At 51.0% G+C, this 22,420-nt stretch overlaps 1 protein-coding gene across 2 annotated transcripts in view; it reads right to left on the minus strand.

The window, feature by feature from the left end:
* ABL2 (ABL proto-oncogene 2, non-receptor tyrosine kinase) overlaps positions 1–13,192 on the minus strand; it is a 75,567-nt gene extending 62,375 nt beyond the window's left edge. For both annotated transcript variants that reach the window (XM_056531827.1, XM_056531826.1), the window contains exon 1: positions 12,585–13,192. In XM_056531827.1, the coding sequence (XP_056387802.1) occupies positions 12,585–12,768 (184 nt within the window). In that variant the 5' untranslated portion in view covers positions 12,769–13,192. The remainder of the gene's footprint in view (positions 1–12,584) is intronic.
* Between the last annotated feature and the right edge of the window lie 9,228 nt (positions 13,193–22,420).

The following is a 22,420-nucleotide window of genomic DNA, read 5'->3' on the forward strand; positions in this document are numbered from 1 at the left end:
CCTTCCAAGAAGGATTTATTTTGTTAATGCAACGCGTTTCACCACGCATGCGTGGCTTCCTCAGACTTCCTTTGATGCCTGAGGAAGCCACGCATGCGTGGTGAAACGTGTTGCATTAACAAAATAAATCCCTCTTGGAAGGTTTACTACCTGTCCGGTGTCCTACTCTGGTCAGCGCCGATCAATTCCTGGATTAGAAGCCCGTTCCACTTTATGGTGACAGACAGGGAATCATCAATACTAAGCATCTCCCTGCTGTGAGGGTGATCCCCTCCTACACAACACACATACGCTCTAACTGGAGCTGTCTTTGGGGGAGAATTCCCTTCATGGGGTTTCCTCTACATTAAAAGTCACCCCCAATCCAGAGGGTAGGGGTCCAAACGGTAAGGCAGGGGGCATAGGACTTTTGAACACTGCACTTTGCAACATCAGGTCTACAACATGGATTTCACATGTGCAACAGCCATACTACACGGCACAAAGCATAGAAGTATACAATATAGTGTATATAGATGGAGGCTTCCCTGTATATAAACACTCACTGGCCACTTTATTAGGTACAGATGTTCAACTGCTTCTTAACACAAACAGCTAAATCAGTCAGCCAATCACATGGCAGCAATTCAAGGTATTTAGTCATATAGACCTGACCAAGACAACTTGTTGAAGGTAAAACTAAGCATCAGAATGGGGAAGAAAGGAGATTTAAAGGGGTTCTCCACTGCCCTGCCTTCCGGAGCTCCGCTCGCAGCGCCCGGAAGTTTATTACTCCGAACACTGTGTGCGGGCTTCTGTGTTCAAGGCTGCCCCCTCGTGACGTCACGCCCGTCCCCTCAACGAAAGTCTATGGGAAGTCGTTGTCACGCCCCCTTCCCATAGACTTTCGTTGAGGGGGGCGGGCGTGACGTCACGAGGGGACGGCCTCGAACATGGAAGCCCGCACACAGCGTTCGGAGTAATAAACTTCCGGACGCTGCGAGCGGAGCTCCAGAAGGCAGGGCAGTGGAGAACCCCTTTAAAGGGGTACTCCGGTGGAAAACTTTTTGTTAAAATGAATTGGTGCCAGAAAGTTAAAACAGTACTTATTAGCAGCTGTCTACTACAGAGGAAATTCTTTGCTTTTTGAATTTATTTTCTGTCTGACCACAGTGCTCTCTGCTGACACTCTTTTTTTATTATAAAAGTACAAAACTTATACAAAAACACAAAACAAGCTTAACCAGCTATAACATAAATAAGAAATACACTGGTCCAAAGAACAAAAACAAAACCCTGCATAACCGGCCAGCCCAGCTTTACAAAAACCTAAAATATGCCAACCCACCTAACCGAACCACACTCACACGCATACCAAAAATGAAAATAAAAATAGCGCTTGGCTTATCAAAATATGAAAATAAAATTTTGCACTACCTGGCTACAACTCAAAACCATCCATATTCGGGAAACACAAAAAAAAAATAAATAAAAAAAAAAAAAAAAAAAAAAAATAATAAAAAAAAAAATTACATAAGCACAACTTGGCTTAGCAAAATATAAACATAAAATTTAGCACTACCTGGCTACAAAAAAAAAAAAAAAAATAAAATAAAAAATTTTTTATAAAATAAACAACGTAACAACATGATAAAATCAAGTAAACCACGTAACATAATAACTGGTCCGACTGCCATGACTACTGTAATGCTGTAATATAGAAACAAAATGAAAACAATATATAAACAATATACATACAAAATCACATGAACATAAAAATATAGTATTTAACTAAAAAAAAAAAAAATATAGATACACTAAAGAAAACCTACAAAAACAATAGAAAACCCTACCAAAATCCCTACACTAAAACTGTACCCACTCCCACACCACCCCTCCTGCACATGGGTCAGAGTCCATACCGTTCGTACACAAAGTCCTGTCCCTAACTGACCCATGTCAGGTCCCCAAAAGAAAAGCAAAACACCACCACCCACAAATACACCCTCCCCACCTAGCACTCCTCCCAACCAACTTACACACAAACTTATACACACTAACATATACACACTAAACCAAAGCTACCTTAGGCCCAAGTTTGGTCGCCTGTAAGCCCTTCATACCATATCAACTTAAAACAAAACAAAAAGCTAGCGTGTGCATGCATTAGCCCACCACCAGGAAGAAGGATGGCAGACTTGATACATCAAAATAATTTTAAACTCTTTCCCTAACTCCCCCCTACAATTTTCCCTAATTCTATCCCTCCATTAAAACTGACCCTGCTCTCACCCTATCACTGTCCCTATAACACTGCCCCTAACCAAAATAAAGGTACTCTACCTAAAAAGGTCTAGTACCTAGGGCACATCAAAAGAAAAACCTCTCCACAGGAGAGAAGCCCTACTGGTACCAAGACTGCCATACTCCAAAGACCTGATCTTCCCGAGGTCACCGGTGATATTCCTACAGACCTCCACCTCGGAGAGGATTTTCTGTTGGGTCGACACTAAACACCGTGCGTTCCACGTGTAGTACCTAACCACTAAACTAACTAAGAATAAAGTGCCCCGATCTCGGCCACCCAGGTTCCTGAATGCCCCATAAGCCCACTCCGGATAGGTTAGGCCGGCAAGTTGACTCCAGCCAATGGAAGCGCCCACCCTGTTGTAAACCCCTATATTAAAGGGACAATGAAGCAGGAAGTGGTCCATGCTTTCCAGCGTGTCCCCGCACTCTTCTCGGGGACATCCCCGGTCATCAGAGTTCCTGCACTTCAGGTTGTCCCTTACATATAGCTTCCCCTGAAAGCAGCGCCAGGCCAAGTCCCAAAACTTCTGGGGGATCCTTTTCATGTTTAAAAGGTACAACCCCACCCTCAGATCCCGACCTGGGCAGTCCCTGAGCGCCAGAGGCTTCTGGAAATGGGTCAACAGAACCCGTTTGTCAAGGAACTGCCTTGACTGGGTCCTGATCTCCCACACTCCCAGACCCCACCGACGTATCGCCTTCAGAGTCGGGGTAGCATAAGCCGGAAGATATCCATGGGGCGTGCGGAGGTCCTTCACTCGCCCTCCTCTCTCCCATTCCTGGAAGAAAGGCCGAAACCATTCCCTGCAGGAGAGTACCCACGGAGGAGCCCTCTCTTTCCAGAGGTTTGCGATGTTAGCTTTCAAGAAGGTGTTCGTAAAGAACACCACAGGGTTTACCATAGATAAACCCCCTAGTCTCCTCGTGTGGTACGTAACCTCCCTCCTGACTAGGTTCATCCTGTTCCCCCATAACAGTTGGAAAAACAGGCTGTAGATCCTAGTGTAGTAAGCCTCTGGTAAGATACATACACTGCCCAGATAGATAAACAAAGGGAGCAGGTACGATTTGATCAGGTGTACCCTTTCCCTGAGGGTCATAGACCAACCCTTCCACTGGTCCACCTTCTGAGCGGCATCCTGTAGCTTACCGTCCCAGTTTTTGGTGGGATAATCATCCTGGCCGAATGTGATGCCTAAGACTTTTGCTGATTCTTGGGGCCCTGGAAGGGTGTCCGGGAGATCAAACGTGGGATCCCCCCCTCCCAGCCAGAGACTCTCACACTTATCCCGGTTGATCTTGGACCCGGATGCCTCCGAGTAGCGGTCCACCTCCGACATCACCACATCGACCTCCTCCTGTGAGGAGACGAAAATAGTGACATCGTCAGCGTACGCCACCACTCTCTGGGTGACATCCAGCTCCGCCAGACTCATCCCGACTCCCGCCAACGGCCCACAATCTACCCTCCGGACGAAGGGATCGATTGCGAACACGTATAAAAGCGGGCTCAAAGGACAACCCTGACGGACTCCGGACCCCACCTCAAAAGAGCGGCCAGACCAACCGTTCACCAGCGGGAAACTCTCTGCCCCTGCATACAAGATCTTAAGCCAATTAACAAAAGTACTCGGTAAGCCATATCTCAGGAGGACGGACCAGAGGTACTCGTGGTTCACCCGATCAAACGCCTTGGCCTGATCCAGGGACAGCAAGTACCCCTTCCAGAAACCCGCACTACTCCGCTCCACTGCCTCCCTGACACTAAGGACAGCACTTAAGGTGCTTCGGCCTGGAACAGAGCAGTGCTGAGTCCCCGAAAGGAGCCGGGGTGCAAACTTCACCAGCCGATTAAACAGTATCTTGGCCAGAAGCTTCCTGTCCGTATTGAGAAGAGCTATGGGCCTCCAATTCTCAATCCGGCTAGGATCTTTACCCTTTGACAGAAGAATCAGGGCTGACCTCCTCATTGACTTTGGTAGAGTGCCCGAGGAGAGACACTCATTGAATACCTCAGTCAAGAGGGGAGCTAAAGACTCCTTAAAGGTCCTGTACCACTCGGATGTTAAGCCATCCGGACCTGGCGACTTCTTAGGGGCAAGCCCCTCGATCGCCAGTCTCACTTCCTCTTCCCTGATTTCTTCTGCCAAAACATCAAGAGAGGGGTCTACCCCTGGCTCAGGAATGGTTTCAGCCAGGAAAGCCGACATCCTGTCTCGATCTAGATCCTTCCTTCCCAAGAGGTGCGAGTAGAAGGATCTGACGACCTCCAAGATCCCTGATCTGGACCGATTCAGAGATCCCGTACTATCAATCAGTCCTGAAATGACTTTACTACTCACTGACATCTTACAGTTTCTGTAAGGGTCGGGCGAGCGGTACTTCCCGAAATCCCTCTCAAAAACCAAAGATGCGTGCCTATCGTACTGACACCTCATCAGCAAGGATTTCACTCTGGAGATATCCTCTCGGCTACCTCCAGTCGAGACGAGAAGCTCGAGTTTCCTCCTCAGACCCTGATACAAGCGATACCTGTTCAGGGACCTGAGGCTCGAGAGCTGGCGGAAGAACCCCGCAACCCGCTTCTTGAATATCTCCCACCACTCCAGCTTATTACTACAAAGATCCAGTAAAGGTACCTGACTCTGAAGAAAATCCTCAAAGGACTGTCTTACCTCCGCTTCCTCCAGGAGGGACGAATTCAGCTTCCAATAACCTTTTCCCATCCGGGGGGTCTCTGAAACATTCAGGGAAAACAAAATCATACAGTGATCGGAGAACTCCACCTCAACCACGGACACTGCGGAAGAGACGGCTTCCTCCTTCAAATAAAACCTATCTATTCTAGACCTGCGACTACCTTGATGATAGGTGAAACCCGCGTGGCCCGAGGGGCTCCGGATGTGGGCATCCTCTAGGCGAGCTTCTCTAGTTATGCTAATCAGTGCCACACTATCGCAAGTCAGCGGACCATTGGAGCCTCTCCTATCTTGGGACCTCGTGACATTATTGAAGTCCCCTCCAAAGATCACCTGCCGACTCGTAAAAAGAAAGGGCTTAATCCTCATAAAGAGATCTTTACGGCCCCGCTTAGTTTGCGGGGCGTAGATGTTAATGAGTCGGAGCTCCTGTCCCTTCATGAAGACATCTAAGATCAGGCACCTCCCCATTTCTAATTCAATAACCCGTCGGCATTCAACAGGAGCGGTAAAAAGGACCGCCACCCCACTATACGACTCAGCCGCAAGAGACCAGTGGGAGGGGCCGCGCCTCCACTCTCTCCTGGCTTTTACCAGGGAGGCTAGATCTGACAACCTGGTCTCCTGCAGATACAAAATGTCGGCTTCAACACGGCCGAGAAAATCAAAGGCTGCAAATCTAGCCGTATCCGACTTTATGCTGGCACAATTAATAGATGCCAGCGTCAATGGGGTGAGTGCCGCCATACAGGGTGATTGAATTAGATGGCCTCACCCTTTATTTCTTTTTCCCCTTCTTTTTAGCCCCCTCATCCCCCGAAGACGACGAAAGGGCAGGACCACTCTTACATCTTTTTTTAGACTCCGATTGGTCCATAAGGTCCCCGTGTCCGTCCGGCCCCGGTCTAGCCCTGCCCTCTGAGGAAGGTGCCTCAACAGGACAGGGCCCAGTTCCCCCCAGAGGCTCTTTCTCCCGAGGCACCCCGCCCTCACCTTCCCCCTCCAAGGAGGGGGAGGAGATGGTATCGAGGACGAGGTACCGGTTTGACAGGTCAATCAGAGGGGGGGCAGCCAGGCTTCCGCTTTGGACCTGGCCCGTAGTACCAGGAGCTTCAGAGGGCTCTGACCTCTTCTTTCTCCCTTTCCTTTTGCCCTTTTCTTTCTTTTTGGGCCTCACCCCACTCTCCTCATCCACACTTTCATAGTGGGAGGAATCGGAAGGGTCGGCCATATTGCTTTCCTCTCTGTGAAGTCTCCTGATCTCCTCATCCAGCACATTCTCCACCAGGGCTTCAGCAGTTACAGGGCCAGCTTCAGGAGCAGGGACTGAAGCTACCCCCGCCACCTGGGCACTCTCCAGCTCCCTACTCCTTCTACGATTTTCCTCCCGCCTTAGTTTGGCAGGGCCCTTTTTCCTCCTCACTAGCCCTGTTGCGCCCCCATCCCTGCCCGTACCCTCCCCAGCCGAGGCAACTTCACAGCTCTCCTCAGCTGGAGCGGCCGCTGCATGGGCGAAGGCGCTAGGACAACGGCTGAAAGGGTGTCCGAGGACACCACACAGGTGGCACCGGATCTGCCGACAGGATGCGGCCAGATGACCCACCCCACCACACAAAGCGCAGACCTGCACAGTACAGGCTGCGCTAAAGTGGGTGGGGCTGCCACACCTGTGACAGACCTTAGGCTGCCCCTGGTAGAAGACCTGGATCCTATCACGTCCAAGGAAGGCGGCTGACGGAATGTGGGCAACCGTACTCCCTGAACGCTTGAGTTTGACGGAAAACGTCCAGGCCCCGGACCAGATCCCGTGCTCATCCAAGTTTTTCTTGGGCATGTCCGTCACATCCCCATACCGTCCAAGCCAGGTCATGATATCATAACAAGAAAGTGACTCGTTACGGGTCAAAACGGTCACCTTCTTGACAGCATTCTGACGGGAAATCGCCTTTACGGCGAACTCCCGCCAGCCGGGCTCGTTTTTTGCAACTTCGTAGTTTGACCAGAAGAGTTCGAGACCCTCTGGCCGAACGAAACTGACATCAAACTCACACGAACCGTAGGGGTGGATCAGGGCAAAGATGTCACATGCCCTGAATTCCATCTGGAGGAGGAGCTCAACCACTTTAGCGCGAGGCGGGCACGCATCCTCGCCCCTCCAAATCAGACGGACCACATTCCTACGGTTATTGTCCTGCCCAGTTGTCGGGAGGGACCAGACCACCTCCCCATTCCGCTCTCGGAAAGCCCCCAAACCGTGCCTCTCTATCCAGAAAGACAGGTCGACCTCACCCCTCCCCTCTACCTGGATCGACCTGTCGCCCCTACGCAGAGCCTCCAGGAGGCGCTGTTGCAAGTGGCCTCCAGAGCCGGCCGGAGACGGGGACCCCCCTGAACCCCCGGCAGCGACATTAGCATAACTTCTAGGAGCAGTCACTACCGGGGGGGCAGCCGGACCAGACCCAGACCCATCAGTACAGCCACTCACACCACTACTCCCATCCATACCAGACTTCCCATTCTTACCACTACTACTCCCACCATCATTCACTCCACTTACACTCCCCACATCCACACCTCTACTACACTCAGCATTCTCACATCCTCCACTCTTTTCCTGCCTAATGGATTCTGGGCTGGCTGGGACCTGTAGTACTGCTGGTCTTATTATGGTTTTCTGTGCTGGGGTCGATGCTGCTGCTGCCGGGGTCGACACTGATGACTCCTCCTCCATGTGCGATGACACGTCCTGAGTCTGGGGCTGCCCCTCAAAGCGCACCCCAGCTCCTCCCACAGCGCCATCGCTTGGTTTGCCTAACCACACAGGCTCTGCAGGGGATATCGGTGCCCGGACACTCCCCCCCCTCACAGAGGAGTGCCCCGCAGCACCCACAGAACACACAGTACTCGGGGGACCGCCCCCCGAGCACACAGACACTCCGCTCTCCGCCACCGGTGCCCGGACACTCCCCCCCCTCACAGGGGAGTGCCCCGCAGCACCGGTAATGCCCACAGTTCTCGGGGAACTGCCCCCCGAGCACACAGCAGCAAAACTCGCCTCTGGCACTGGGACACGCCCCCCGCCACCCTGGGGCGGCCCTGCAGTGCCAGAGCTGCCCACCATGAGCCCATCCTTCCCCTCCCTACCGGCAGGATGGGTGTGCTTTACAGCTATTGCGTCCGCAGTCTTTTCTGACGCCATGCTGTACCCCCCATGCTGGCTCCGTTCCACCACAGAAACGGAGTCTGGCAGTCTGGGGGGCCCAGCAGCCTGAACCAGCTTTGCAGCTGGCCCTGACTGCTGGAAAGGGACAAACATGTACTTTACTGTCTCCTGAGTCTTCTGCTTCTTACGCTTTACTGCCACATCATCGCACTGGTCATCTCCAAAGGTAAAGTTCTGGAGGTGGGCTGGGGACTCCTGCATAACAATCGCCCTCAGTAATCCCCCAGCCTCACTCTCCAGTTCATCCTCCTCGCTCTCACTTAATGGAAGCGCCACCTGGGCTGGCTCTATGTAGCTGTCCTGGGTGTTATAGGGAGTAGCTACAGGCAAGACATCCATTTCCACCACTTCTGCTCTTTCTCCCACATTCTCCTTCTTCTTTATGCCTTCACCATCCACACTTTCTTCACCGCCACTACTCTCCCCATCATCCACCTCCACCTTACCTGGGGATTTCATGGCGGCAAACCGGTTGTTGTTCTGAAGCTTCTCCTTGAAGAGACCGCTCCCCTCCAAGATCTCTGCTCTCCTCTCCTCCAGTTGCACAATCTCAGCCTTCAGTGCTGAGATCTTTCTTCTTAGCTCTGGTCTGCTCTTTTTGGGCGCAGTGTTCACCAGATTCTGAGCCCCTTGCAGATCTTGTCTGGCCAACTTCAGCTCCTTGCCACAGCGATCATATTCAGCAAACCGCGCGGCCATGCGGGAGCAGTAGGTGGCGCTGGACTCCTTGGGCCCTCTCTCTGCCCACAACTCCACACTTCTTCTTCTTGCTTTTCTTTCACCAGTCCTCTGGCTGGCAACCGTTGCCGGGGGTGCAGAGCCTGCATTGCTGCAGACTCTGCCAGATCTTCTCCCCCCGGCCGGAATGGCTGTTGCTGTTTGCTCTCCACCCCCCGCCAGCCTTGAAGAACGGGAGGTGGAGGCCCTGGGCTCCATGCAGGGAGGCTCTCCCCAGGAGCCTGACACACTCCTGGGAAGGCGGATGGATCACCTGCTCTGGTCTGATCTGCTGGAAGTTTGTGGAGCTCAACAAGGGACACACCCGCACGCTGCTCACACTGAACTGTTGTGTTCACAGGATGTGCTCTCTGCTGACACCTCTGTCCATGTCAGGAACTGTCCAGAGCAGCATATGTTTGCTATGGGGATTTTCTCCTGCTCTGTACAGTTTGAGATACCGGCATCAGGTGTCAGCAGAGAGCACTGTGGACAAGACAAAAAAGAAATAAAAAAAATCTAAGAATTTCCTCTGTAGCACACAGCTGCTAATAAGTACTGGAAGGATAAAGATTTTTTAATAGAAGTAATTTACAAATCTGTTTAACTTTCTGGCACCAGTTGATAAAAAAAAATAATAAAAAAATAATGTTTTCCACCGGAGTACCCCTTTAAGTAACTTTGAATGAGGTATGGTTGTTGGTGCCAGACAGGCTGGTCTGGGTACTTCAGAAACTGATGATTTTCATGCAAAACCATCTCTAGAGTCTACAGAGAATGGCCCAAAAAACTGAGAAAATATCCAGTGAGCGGCAGTTGTGTGGACAAAAATGCCTTATTGATGTCTGAGGAGAATGCGCTGATCGATTCCAGATGACAGAAGGCAACAGTAACTCAAGTAACCATCTATGAACGCACAACATGTCAAACCCTCAAGCAGATGGGCTACAGCAACAGAAGACCACACCAGGTACCACTCCTGTCAGCTAAGAACAGGAAACTGAGGCTACAATTCTCAGACTCACCAATGGAAGTTGCCTCAGCTGTGACATTCCGAATCAGAATGAGGTGTAAAGAATATAAAGCAGGGATCCTTCTGCCGTGTATCAGCAGTTCAGGCTGCTGGTGTAATGGGGTAGGAGACATTTTGGGCCCCTTATGGTCTATTCACACGTACAGTATTCTGCACAGATTTGATACACAGTATTTTCTGCTGCAGATTTCAATGCAACCTAAACGACTGAAGACAGCTTCCAATCTGCGCAGGATACTGTCCGTGTGAATAGACCCTTAGTACCAGCTGAGCTTAGTTTAAACACCACAGCCTACCTGAGTATTACTGACCATGTCCTTCCCTTATGGCCACAGTAAACCAATCTTCAGCAGGATAATGCACCATGTCCCAAAGATCACATCATCTCATACACGACAATGAACACTGGACTCCAATGGACTCCACAGTCACCAGATCCCAATCCAACAGATCACCGCTGGGATGTGGTGGAACGGGAGATTCTCATCATAAATGTGGAGCCGGCAAATCTGCAGCAACTGTGTGAGGTCATCATATGGACCAAAATCTATGAGCAATGTTTCCAGCATCATGTAGAAAGTAGGACACCAAGAATGAGGGAAAAGGGGCAAGAGGGCAACCTAGTACCAGCAAGGTGTACCTAATAAAGGGGCCAGTGGGTGTATGAAGATGACATACACAGGCTGTACCATCTATATACACACAGATGACCTATACACAGGCTGTACCATCTATATACACACACAGATGACCTATACACAGGCTGTACCATCTATATACACACACAGATGACCTATACACAGGCTGTACCATCTATATACACACAGCTGACATATACACAGGCTGTACCATCTATACACACACACACACACACACACAGATGACCTATACACAGGCTGTACCATCTATATACACACAGCTGACATATACACAGGCTGTACCATCTATACACACACACACACACAGATGACATATATATACAGGCTGTACCATCTATATACACACAGCTGACATATACACAGGCTGTACCATCTATATACACACAGCTGACATATACACAGGCTGTAGAATCTATATACACACAGATGACCTATACACAGGCTGTACCATCTATATACACACACAGATGACCTATACACAGGCTGTACCATCTATATATACACACACAGATGACCTATACACAGGCTGTACCATCTATATACACACACAGATGCCATATACACAGGCTGTACCATCTATATACACACACAGATTCCATATACACAGGCTGTACATCTATATACACACACAGATGCCATATACACAGGCTGTACCATCTATATACACACACAGATGCCATATACACAGGCTGTATCATCTATATACACACACAGATGACCTATACACTGGCTGTACCATCTATATACACACAGCTGACATATACACAGGCTGTAGAATCTATATACACACAGATGACATATACACAGGCTGTACCATCTATATACACACAGATGACATATACACAGGCTGTACCATCTATATACACACAGATGACATATACACAGGCTGTACATCTATATACACACACAGATGACCTATACACAGGCTGTACCATCTATATACACACACAGATGACCTATACACAGGCTGTACCATCTATATACACACAGCTGACATATACACAGGCTGCACCATCTATATACACACACAGATGACATATACACAGGCTGTACCATCTATATACACACAGATGACCTATACACAGGCTGTAGAATCTATATACACACAGCTGACATACACAGGCTGTACCATCTATATACACACAGCTGACATATACACAGGCTGTACCATCTATATACACACAGCTGACATATACACAGGCTGTACCATCTATATACACACAGCTGACATACACAGGCTGTACCATCTATATACACACAGCTGACATACACAGGCTGTACCATCTATATACACACAGCTGACATATACACAGGCTGTACCATCTATATACACACACAGATGACATACACAGGCTGTACCATCTATATACACACACAGATGACATATACACAGGCTGTACCATCTATATACACACACAGATGACATATACACAGGCTGTACCATCTATATACACACAGCTGACATATACACAGGCTGTACCATCTATATACACACAGCTGACATATACACAGGCTGCACCATCTATATACACACAGATGACATATACACAGGCTGTACCATCTATATACACACAGCTGACCTATACACAGGCTGCACCATCTATATACACACAGATGACATATACACAGGCTGTACCATCTATATACACACAGCTGACCTATACACAGGCTGCACCATCTATATACACACAGATGACATATACACAGGCTGTACCATCTATATACACACAGATGACATATACACAGTCTGTATCATCTATATACACACAGATGACATATACACAGTCTGTACCATCTATATACACACAGATGACATATACACAGGCTGTACCATCTATATACACACAGATGACATATACACAGGCTGCACCATCTATATACACAGACCTCTATATAAACACGATATACACGCATAGACATGTACACAGTCCTGATCCTGTATATACATCACTGGGAACCATTACCGTGCTGAACAAAGATGTTGAATCCGGCCTCGGTGTTATTCCTCCCGGCAGGCTCCCTCCTCCGGCTCCCGGCTCCTACAGTACCGGGGTGGCTCCCCAGCCTTGTCCCGGCGCTCCTGTTTCCTCTGTGCGGCGGCGGTCCTCCCGGTGCCTCACCTCCCACACGGCCTACTTGCTGGCCCATCCCCGGCCTCTCGTCAGCTGCTCGTCCGCCGCTGCAGCCGCCGGGATGGCCCGAGGTAAGCCGGTCACATCCCTTCCGCAGCCGGTGGGTTTAACAATCTGCAATGTTTCTAAACCGCAGCCCTCCTCGGAGCTTCTCCGCCCTATCCCTCGGCCCCTTCCACCGCACAGGCCAGGCTGCGGCTTCTGGACCCCCAATTCACGGGTTCTGGCTCCGCGCCTCCGCCGCAGCCCAGGCCGCCGCCATATTAACCATCGAGAAGCGACAGCGTTGTCCTAGATCGTCCCTGGACACCAACAACGAGAATCGAGAGCGCCCCCTGTGGAAGAAGCAGCGCCGCGCTGGTAAAAGCTAGAACTGTGGAGGTGTAGTGCCCGCATTGCTGCAGTGCACGTACATGGCTGGAGCTGTGTCAACTGTCACAACACTCTGCTATACCGCCACACACACTCTGCTATACCGCCACACACACTCTGCTATACCGCCACACACACTCTGCTATACCGCCACACACACTCTGCTATACCGCCACACACACTCTGCTATACCGCCACACACACTCTGCTATACCGCCACACACGCTCTGCTATACCGCCACACACGCTCTGCTATACCGCCACACACGCTCTGCTATACCGCCACACACGCTCTGCTATACCGCCACACACGCTCTGCTATACAGCCACACACGCTCTGCTATACCGCCACACACGATCTGCTATACCGCCACACACGCTCTGCTATACCGCCACACACGCCCTGCTATACCGCCACACACGCCATGCTATACCGCCACACACGCCATGCTATACCGCCACACACGCCATGCTATACCGCCACACACGCCCTGCTATACCCCCACACACGCCCTGCTATACCCCCACACACGCCCTGCTATACCGCCACACACGCCCTGCTATACCGCCACACACGCCCTGCTATACCGCCACACACGCCCTGCTATACCGCCACACACGCCCTGCTATACCGCCACACACGCCCTGCTATACCGCCACACACCCTCTGCTATACCGCCACACACGCCCTGCTATACCCCCACACACGCCCTGCTATACCGCCACACACGCCCTGCTATACCGCCACACACCCTCTGCTATACCGCCACACACGCCCTGCTATACCGCCACACACGCCCTGCTATACCGCCACACACGCCCTGCTATACCGCCACACACGCCCTGCTATACCGCCACACACGCCCTGCTATACCGCCACACACGCCCTGCTATACCGCCACACACGCCCTGCTATACCGCCACACACGCTCTGCTATACCGCCACACACGCTCTGCTATACCGCCACACACGCTCTGCTATACCGCCATACACACCCTTCTATACCACCATACTGTTACGCCGAGCACTCCGGGTCCCTGCTCCTCCCCGGAGCGCTCGCGGCGTCCCTCTCTCTGCAGCGCCCCGGTCAGACCCGCTGACCGGGAGCGCTGCACTTACATTGCTGGCGGGGATGCGATTCGCATAGCGGGACGCGCCCGCTCGCGAATCACATCCCAAGTCACTCACCGGTCCCCGGCTGTCACGTCCTGGCGCGTGCCAGCTCTTTAGATTTAAAGGGCCAGTGCACCAATGATTGGTGCCTGGCCTAATTAGCTTCCACCTGCTCCCTGGCTATATTACCTCACTTCCCTGCACTTCCTTGCCGGATCTTGTTGCCCTTGTGCCAGTGAAAGCCTTTCCTTGAGTGTTCCTAGCCTGACTACGATCCTTCCTGCCTGCCCTGACCTTCTGCTACGTCCGACCTTGCTCTTGCCTTATTCCTTGTACCATGCCTATCTCAGCAGTCAGAGAGGTTGAGCCGTTGCCGGTGGATACGACCTGGTTGCTACCGCTGCTGCAAGACCATCCCGCTTTGCGGCGGGCTCTGGTGAAAACCAGTAGCAACTTAGAACCGGTCCACCGACATGGTCCACGCCCATCCCTCTCTGGCACAGAGGATCCACCTCCATCCTGCCGAATCATAACACATACACGCCCTGCTATACCGCCATACACGCCCTGCTATACCGCCATACACGCCCTGCTATACCGCCATACACGCCCTGCTATACCGCCATACACGCCCTGCTATACCGCCATACACGCCCTGCTATACCGCCATACACGCCCTGCTATACCACCTGTGGCAGTATGGCAAGGAAAGGGTGTATTTCCCTTGCTAAATCTGGAGAATGCTCCACCTGTGGCCTGATTAATGAGGTATCAAGAAGGGAAAGTGTGTTTAAGGGTGCGTTCCCACAGGGCATATACGCAGCGTATTTGATGCTGCGCAAAATTTACGGGAAATACGCTGCATATTCCTTGCTCACTATACACACAGGGCTTTCCGGCGGCAGCCCTATGTGTGTAGTCAGTTTTGGAGGCGGGGCCGTGTGCCGGTGTGTCTGTGCCGCGCGGCTCCACCTCCAAAACTCCCAAGAGGGTTGGCACTGCACTAAATAGTAGGTGCCCGAGGACCAATATAACGATAATCCAAAAGAAGAAGGGGTCCCGGCACTCAGAAGCTTGTGAAATCTCAAAGATTTTATTTATGCAACATGCACTCCCTCGCCGGATCTTGTTGCCATTGTGCCAGTGAAAGCGTTTCCTTGTGTGTTCCTAGCCTGTGTTCCAGACCTCCTGCCGTTGCCCCTGACTACGATCCTTGCTGCCTGCCCTGACCTTCTGCTACGTCCGACCTTGCTCTCGTCTACTCCCTTGTACCGCGCTTATCTTCAGCAGTCAGAGAGGTTGAGCCGTTGCTGGTGGATACGACCTGGTTGCTACCGCCGCTGCAAGACCATCCCGCTTTGCGGCGGGCTCTGGTGAATACCAGTAGCAACTTAGAACCGGTCCACGCCAATCCCTCTCTGGCACAGAGGATCCACCTCCAGCCAGCCGAATCGTGACAGAAGCGTTTTGGATACACCGTTTAGGGACTCTGGAGCCGCGCGGTATGAACCGCGATTATGAACTTTCACGATTATTATAGATATATGTTGACCTGAATGACATGAGTTAATGTATATATTTGCTAATTTCTTTACAGAGCGGGAAATGAATCTGCACTCTTCGGAAATCTCCGCTATGAAATTTTTCCATTAATGATTAGTTTTTTCATTTTTTGTCTTTTAATTTTGTTTTCAATATGTATACATCTTCACGGTACATCATGTGCCTTGAATGATAGTAATTAATGACGTGGTACCTGTGAACCGGATGTAATTATATAAGCAGCATTCTAACAGTTACCTGTACTGGTTGACAAAGGCTATTGAGCCGTAACGCGTACCTACCCTGTATGCTATGCATGTTGCATGAATAAAATCTTTGAGATTTCACAAGCTTCTGAGTGCCGGGACCCCTTCTTCTTTTGGATCCACCTCCAAAACTCACTGCACACATAGGGCTTCCGCCGGAAAGCCTTGTGTGTATAGTGAGCAAGGAATACGCAGCGTATTTCCCGCTTCTGCCGTAAATTTTGCGCAGCGTCAAATACGCTGCGTATACGCCCTGTGGGAACGCACCCTAAAAGGAAAGGAAACAGAATAGTTGGGGCTCTCCCTGGGAAACAGTATGCTGGCTGTTAGAGGGGGAGACACACGGGCCCTGTTTAGGTAACACGCAGAAGGTGCTGCAAGTGGTCCAAGAAGTGATGTGAACTGTGAGTAACAGGTTGCAGGAGACACATGTTTAATTGGCCGAGGGTAGCTCATCAGTTAGTAGTCAGGGCATGCTGATATGTGTAGTCAGTGACCAGACGGTCTAGGACTTTATTTTGTTTTTGTTTAACCTGTGGAAATAAAGCTGGCGATGTGTCAGACTTGTATGCGGAACTGTGGTCTGTGGTGTTATTGTGAGGAACGTGTCCCGTGGCAAGTGACCAGGACGATCCCAGAGCTAATCCTCAAGACTGTTCGTCACATTTTGGTGGAGGATGCTGGCACGCTGTTGCTAAGGGCAACCAACGGGCGAGTTGGAGAGGAGCCGTTGCTAGGAGCAACCCCCTGCAAGATTGCAAGTCGGAGGAGCCCAGCAGAGGAGTTCAAGCACAGGATGGTGTCTGTGGAGGAGCGTTGCTAGGGGCAATGGATCAAGATTTTTTTTTCTGAAAAAAAGGACATCGGCAGGCCGTTTCTGGGGGCAACCGACGTGGGCCACAACTGGTGGTCGCCAGGATGAAGCCGAGGCCCCGTGAGTTGTTGGTGGGCTGAATCCCACTGTGGGTGGACTTGGATTGTTGCCAGACTGTATCTCGGATTATGCCAGAAATAATTCCCTTTGTGAAGTCCTGCCCGGAGCCCGGTAAGACTGTTCAAATTACCTTTGATACATGTTTTGGGACAGTAAGCCATATGATGGAGGTATGTGTGGAACTTACAGTGGAAATTGTACTGAGCAGAGACTTTCCGTATTTCTGGCAGCTGTGGGATGCTGAGAGTTCGCACACAAAGGTTCCGGAAGGAGTGAGGACTGGGGGGTATCTACTGGACTGTGTGAATGGTGCTGTATATTGTGAACCCATGCAGGCTGATAATGTTTTTCTTGAAACACTTTTATGTTAATGTGTTCTGATGTAAAGAGTACTGTTGCCACCTCTCGCAGGACAAAAGAAAACCTGTGTGAGCTCGAAATAGAAGGTAAAAAGATGATGGTTTTGTTAGATCCAAAATGTGTAATAAGTCTGGTAAAGACCAGCGGCAGAAAACCGGACCCTGCTGTAATGTCTATACAAGCCGGTATTTGGGGTTATAAAACAGTTAATGTGTGTATTTCTACTCCCTATGGTACCATACGTCACAAAGTTGCAATAGAGCCTACCTCTATGAAGTAGTGCTGGGGAAGGATTTTCCGTTTTTTCAGCAGTTGTGGGAAGATAGTCAGGTGACTAGAGCAGGAACACCTGATAGGCTCACAACACTTGGTTTTCACCACATAACAGGGGACAGTAACTCAGCAGAGGATAAGGATGGGGAGTGTCAGCAGACCCTAGGTATATGTCAGGTGGGAGTGTGCCAGACCACTAGGGGAGCTGAAGAACAGTCCACGAGTCAAGCTAAAGAGGTGTCTGGAATAGAAGCTACGGAGATGGCTGTAAAAAAAACAAAACCCCGGAAGAGAGTACCAGTGGAGCTGGGGGCTGCGCTTACGGTCACAGACAGAGTCCTAAGTGAAGGAGATGTGGCGTCTGGACCAGAGAGGGGTTGTAACCAGGAAGGTCGAACCACTGGACCAGATATTGTTGCAGACCCAGGAGCCCTAGTAGTTTTTGCCAGGCCGCGGAGAGACTGTGACAAGACAAAAGATAAGTCTGCCAAGGAGTAGTGTTGAGCGGCATAGGCCATATTCGAATTTGCGATATTTTGCGAATATATGGACGAATATTTGTCATATATTCGCTAAATTCGCATATGCGAAAATTAGCATATGCAAAAAATCAACTTATGCCACAATTCGCATATGCGAAAATTAGCATATGCAAATTTTCGGATATGCGAAAATTCACACGTCAGTCTCACACAGTAGTATTAGAGCCTTCTTTACACCACACAAGCTAGAAGCATAGAGGGATGATCACTGTGGTGTGTACTGTGAAAACAAAAACAAAAAAAAACAGAATATTCGTAATTACGAATATATAGTGCTATATTCGCGAATATGTGATATTCTCGAATAATATTCGCATTGCGAATATTGGCGAGCAACACTACCAAGGAGCCGAGCGACAGTTCAGAGGAACTGTTCGGGAATCGCCCTGACTCGCTGGTGCCCAGAGCCTTTGAAGTTGTTGCAAGGGATTGCCGGTCCCACGGGAGTGTTTAGCAAGAGTCTCCAGAGTTGCCAACGTGGTGGGAGAGGAAGAGTGCCAGGTGTCGGTGGCACCTGTTGTTGATGATGATGATGACTAGGCAAAAGTGTCCGCAACCCCGGAAAAGGGGGAGACTTCATCTAGAGATGGAGAAGAGCTGGGTCGAGTGTCTGACAGAGGATGTCTCAAGGTCTAACAGCGAGAGTGAGGAGACTGCTGTCAGTAAAAGATCTCGGAAAAGATGAGCTGGCCTTGGAAAAAAACTGGAGCAGATCCAGAATCTGGAAGAATCCCTGCAGATGGTTTCTGTGAAGTTGACGGAGAAAGAAAAAGAGGTACATCGCTTGACAGAGGAGAGGGACAAATCGCTTGCTGACTTTAAGAAAGAGCAAGAAGCGAGGCTTCAGCTGGAAAAAGTCATGGAGCACCACAGAAGTGAGTTTGTGGCTCTGCAGGATGAACTGTCCCGCTCCCAGGGTCTTGTGACCAGCAAGGAGAGTGAAGTGGAGAGTCTGGCCAAGCGGATGTCATTCCAGGAAGAAGTGAGTCTTCTACATGGTGCATATCAGGCTCTGTGGAGTGATCACAAGGCTAGGCTCCGCTCCTTAGGGCGCGCGCGCGCCAGCTCTCTAAGATTTAAAGGGCCAGTGCACCAGTGATTGGTGCCTGGCCCAATCAGCCTAATTAAGAATTAATAATTAATACATACTCTGAAACTACCAATGACACAGATAACAAAACCACACTTATAGGAGGGGGATCATAGCACCCCAATATACTCCCAGGTTGTATATAAATGGACCATGTAACGTCTGCTAACACAGCAGTAAACTATAACCACCAATACAAAAAGAGATGTAACAGACAAATATACCAAAAATAACAATTTATTGTTTAAAACAACATATTAAAATACATAATGAAAAGAGAGGAAAGGCAGCTGAAAAATAGGACTTCTCTTACGCCGAGCGCTCCGGGTCCCTGCTCCTCCCCGGAGCACTAGCGGCGTCTCTCTCTCTCTCTGCAGCGCCCCGGTCAGACCCGCTGACCGGGAGCGCTGCACTGAAATTGCCGGCGGGGATGCGATTCGCATAGCGGGACGCGCCCGCTCGCGAATCGCATCCCAAGTCACTTACCCGTCCCGGTCCCCGGCTGTCACGTCCTGGCACGCGCGGCTCCGCTCCTTAGGGCGCGCGCAAGCCAGCTCTCTAAGATTTAAAGGCCCAGTGCACCCCTGCACTTCCTTGCCGGATCTTGTTGCCTTGTGCCAGTGAAAGCGTTTAGTGTTGTCCAAAGCCTGTGTTCCAGATCTTCTGCTATCCACATTGACTACGAACCTTGCCGCCTGCCCCGACCTTCTGCTATGTCTGACCTTGCCTCTGTCTAGTCCTTCTGTCCCACGTCTTCTCAGCAGTCAGCGAGGTTGAGCCATTGCCGGTGGATACAACATGGTTGCTACCGCCGCAGCAAGACCATCCCGCTTTGCGGCGGGCTCTGGTGAAAACCAGTAGCATCCCTAGAACCGGTCCACCGACACGGTCCACGCCAATCCCTCGCTGACACAGTGGATCCACATCCAGCTAGCCGAATCATAACAGTAGATCCGGCCATGGATCCCGCTGAGGTGCCGCTGCCAAGTCTCGCTGACCTATCCACGGTGGTCGCCCAGCAATCGCAGCAAATTGCCCAACAAGGACAGCAGCTGTCGCAGTTGACCGCCACGTTACAGCAACTTTTGCCACTGCTACAGCAGCAACCATCTCCTCCGCCAGCTCCTGCACCTCCTCCGCAGCGAGTGGCCGCTCCTAGCCTCCGCTTGTCCCTGCCGGACAAATTTGATGGGGACTCTAGACTCTGCCGTGGCTTCTTGTCTCAATGTTCCCTACATATGGAGATGTTGTCGGACCAATTTCCTACAGAACGGTCTAAGGTGGCGTTCGTAGTGAGTCTTCTGTCTGGAAAGGCCTTGTCTTGGGCCACACCGCTCTGGGACCGCAATGATCCTGCCACAGCCACAGTCCAGTCCTTCTTCGCTGAAGTCCGTAGTGTCTTCGAGGAACCAGCCCGAGCTTCTTCTGCCGAGACTGCCCTGCTGAACCTGGTCCAGGGTAATTCTTCAGTAGGCGAGTACGCCATCCAATTTCGTACTCTCGCTTCCGAATTATCTTGGAATAACGAAGCTCTCTGCGCGACCTTTAAAAAAGGCCTATCCAGTAACATCAAGGATGTGCTGGCTGCACGAGAGATTTCTGCCAACCTGCAAGAACTTATTCATTTGGCCACCCGCATTGACATGCATTTTTCTGAGAGACACCAGGAGCTCCGCCAGGAAAAAGACCTTGATCTCTGGGCACCTCTCTCACAGAATCCTTTGCAATCTACCCCTGTGCCTCCTGCCGAGGAGGCTATGCAAGTGGATTGGTCTTGCCTGACCCATGAAGAGAGGACTCGCCGTAGTGATAAAAATTTATGTTTGTACTGCGCCAGTACCGAACATTTCTTGGTGGATTGCCCTATTCGTCCTCCACATCTGGGAAATGCACGCATGCACCCAGCTCACGTGGGTGTGGTGTCTCTTGGTACAAAGTCTGCTTCTCCAGGTCTCACTGTGCCCGTGCGGATTTCTCCTTCTACCAACTCCTCCTTCTCAGCCGTGGCCTGCTTGGACTCTGGTGCTTCTGGAAATTTTATTCTGGACTCTTTGGTGAATAAGTTCTGCATCCCGGTGACCCGTCTCGTCAAGCCGCTCTACATTTCTTCGGTCAACGGAGTGAAGTTGGACTGTACTGTGCATTACCGCACAGAACCCCTCTTAATGTGCATTGGATCCCATCACGAAAAGATTGAATTGTTCGTCCTTCCCAACTGCACCTCTGAAGTCCTCCTTGGTCTGCCATGGCTCCAGCATCATTCTCCCACCCTTGACTGGACCACCGGGGAGATCAAGAATTGGGGCCCTGCTTGCCGCAAGAAATGCCTCACGTCTGCTCCCAGTCCCGTCAGGCAAGCCTCAGTGAATCCTCCTAAACCTGGTCTCCCCAAGGCCTATCAGGACTATGCTTTGCCTCCTCATAGCCCCCGTCCTGGTAACTCTCTGCTCCGTGCCAAGCTTCACCCTCTGCCCTCCCTCCCCATTCCCACTCCTTCTGAACTGCCTGCCTTTGATGAGGAAACCCTACAATCGCTCCCAGTGTCCTCGTCCCACGTGAAGCAGTTACCGGACAAAAAAAAGGGGGAGACCTAAGGGGGGGGGGGGGTACTGTTACGCTGAGCGCCGCGGGTCCCTGCTCCTCCCCGGAGCGCTCGCGGCGTCTCTCTCTCTCTGCAGCGCCCCGGTCAGACCCGCTGACCGGGTGCGCTGCACTGACATTGCCGGTGGGAATGCGATTCGCATAGCGGGACGCGCCCGCTCGCGAATCGCATCCCAAGTCACTTACCCGTCCCGGTCCCCGGCTGTCACGTCCTGGCACGCGTGGCTCTGCTCCTTAGGGCGCGTGCTCGCCAGCTCTCTAAGATTTAAAGGGCCAGTGCACCAGTGATTGGTGCCTGGCCCAATCAGCCTAATTAGCTTCCACCTGCTCCCTGTCCATATTACCTCACTTCCCCTGCACTTCCTTGCCGGATCTTGTTGCCTTGTGCCAGTGAAAGCGTTTAGTGTTGTCTAAAGCCTGTGTTCCAGATCTTCTGCTATCCACATTGACTACGAACCTTGCCGCCTGCCCCGACCTTCGGCTACGTCTGACCTTGCCTCTGTCTAGTCCTTCTGTCCCACGTCTTCTCAGCAGTCAGGGAGGTTGAGCCATTGCCGGTGGATACGACCTGGTT

Source organism: Hyla sarda, chromosome 7 (genome assembly GCF_029499605.1).
Source record: "Hyla sarda isolate aHylSar1 chromosome 7, aHylSar1.hap1, whole genome shotgun sequence".
NCBI classification, from domain to species: domain Eukaryota; kingdom Metazoa; phylum Chordata; class Amphibia; order Anura; family Hylidae; genus Hyla; species Hyla sarda.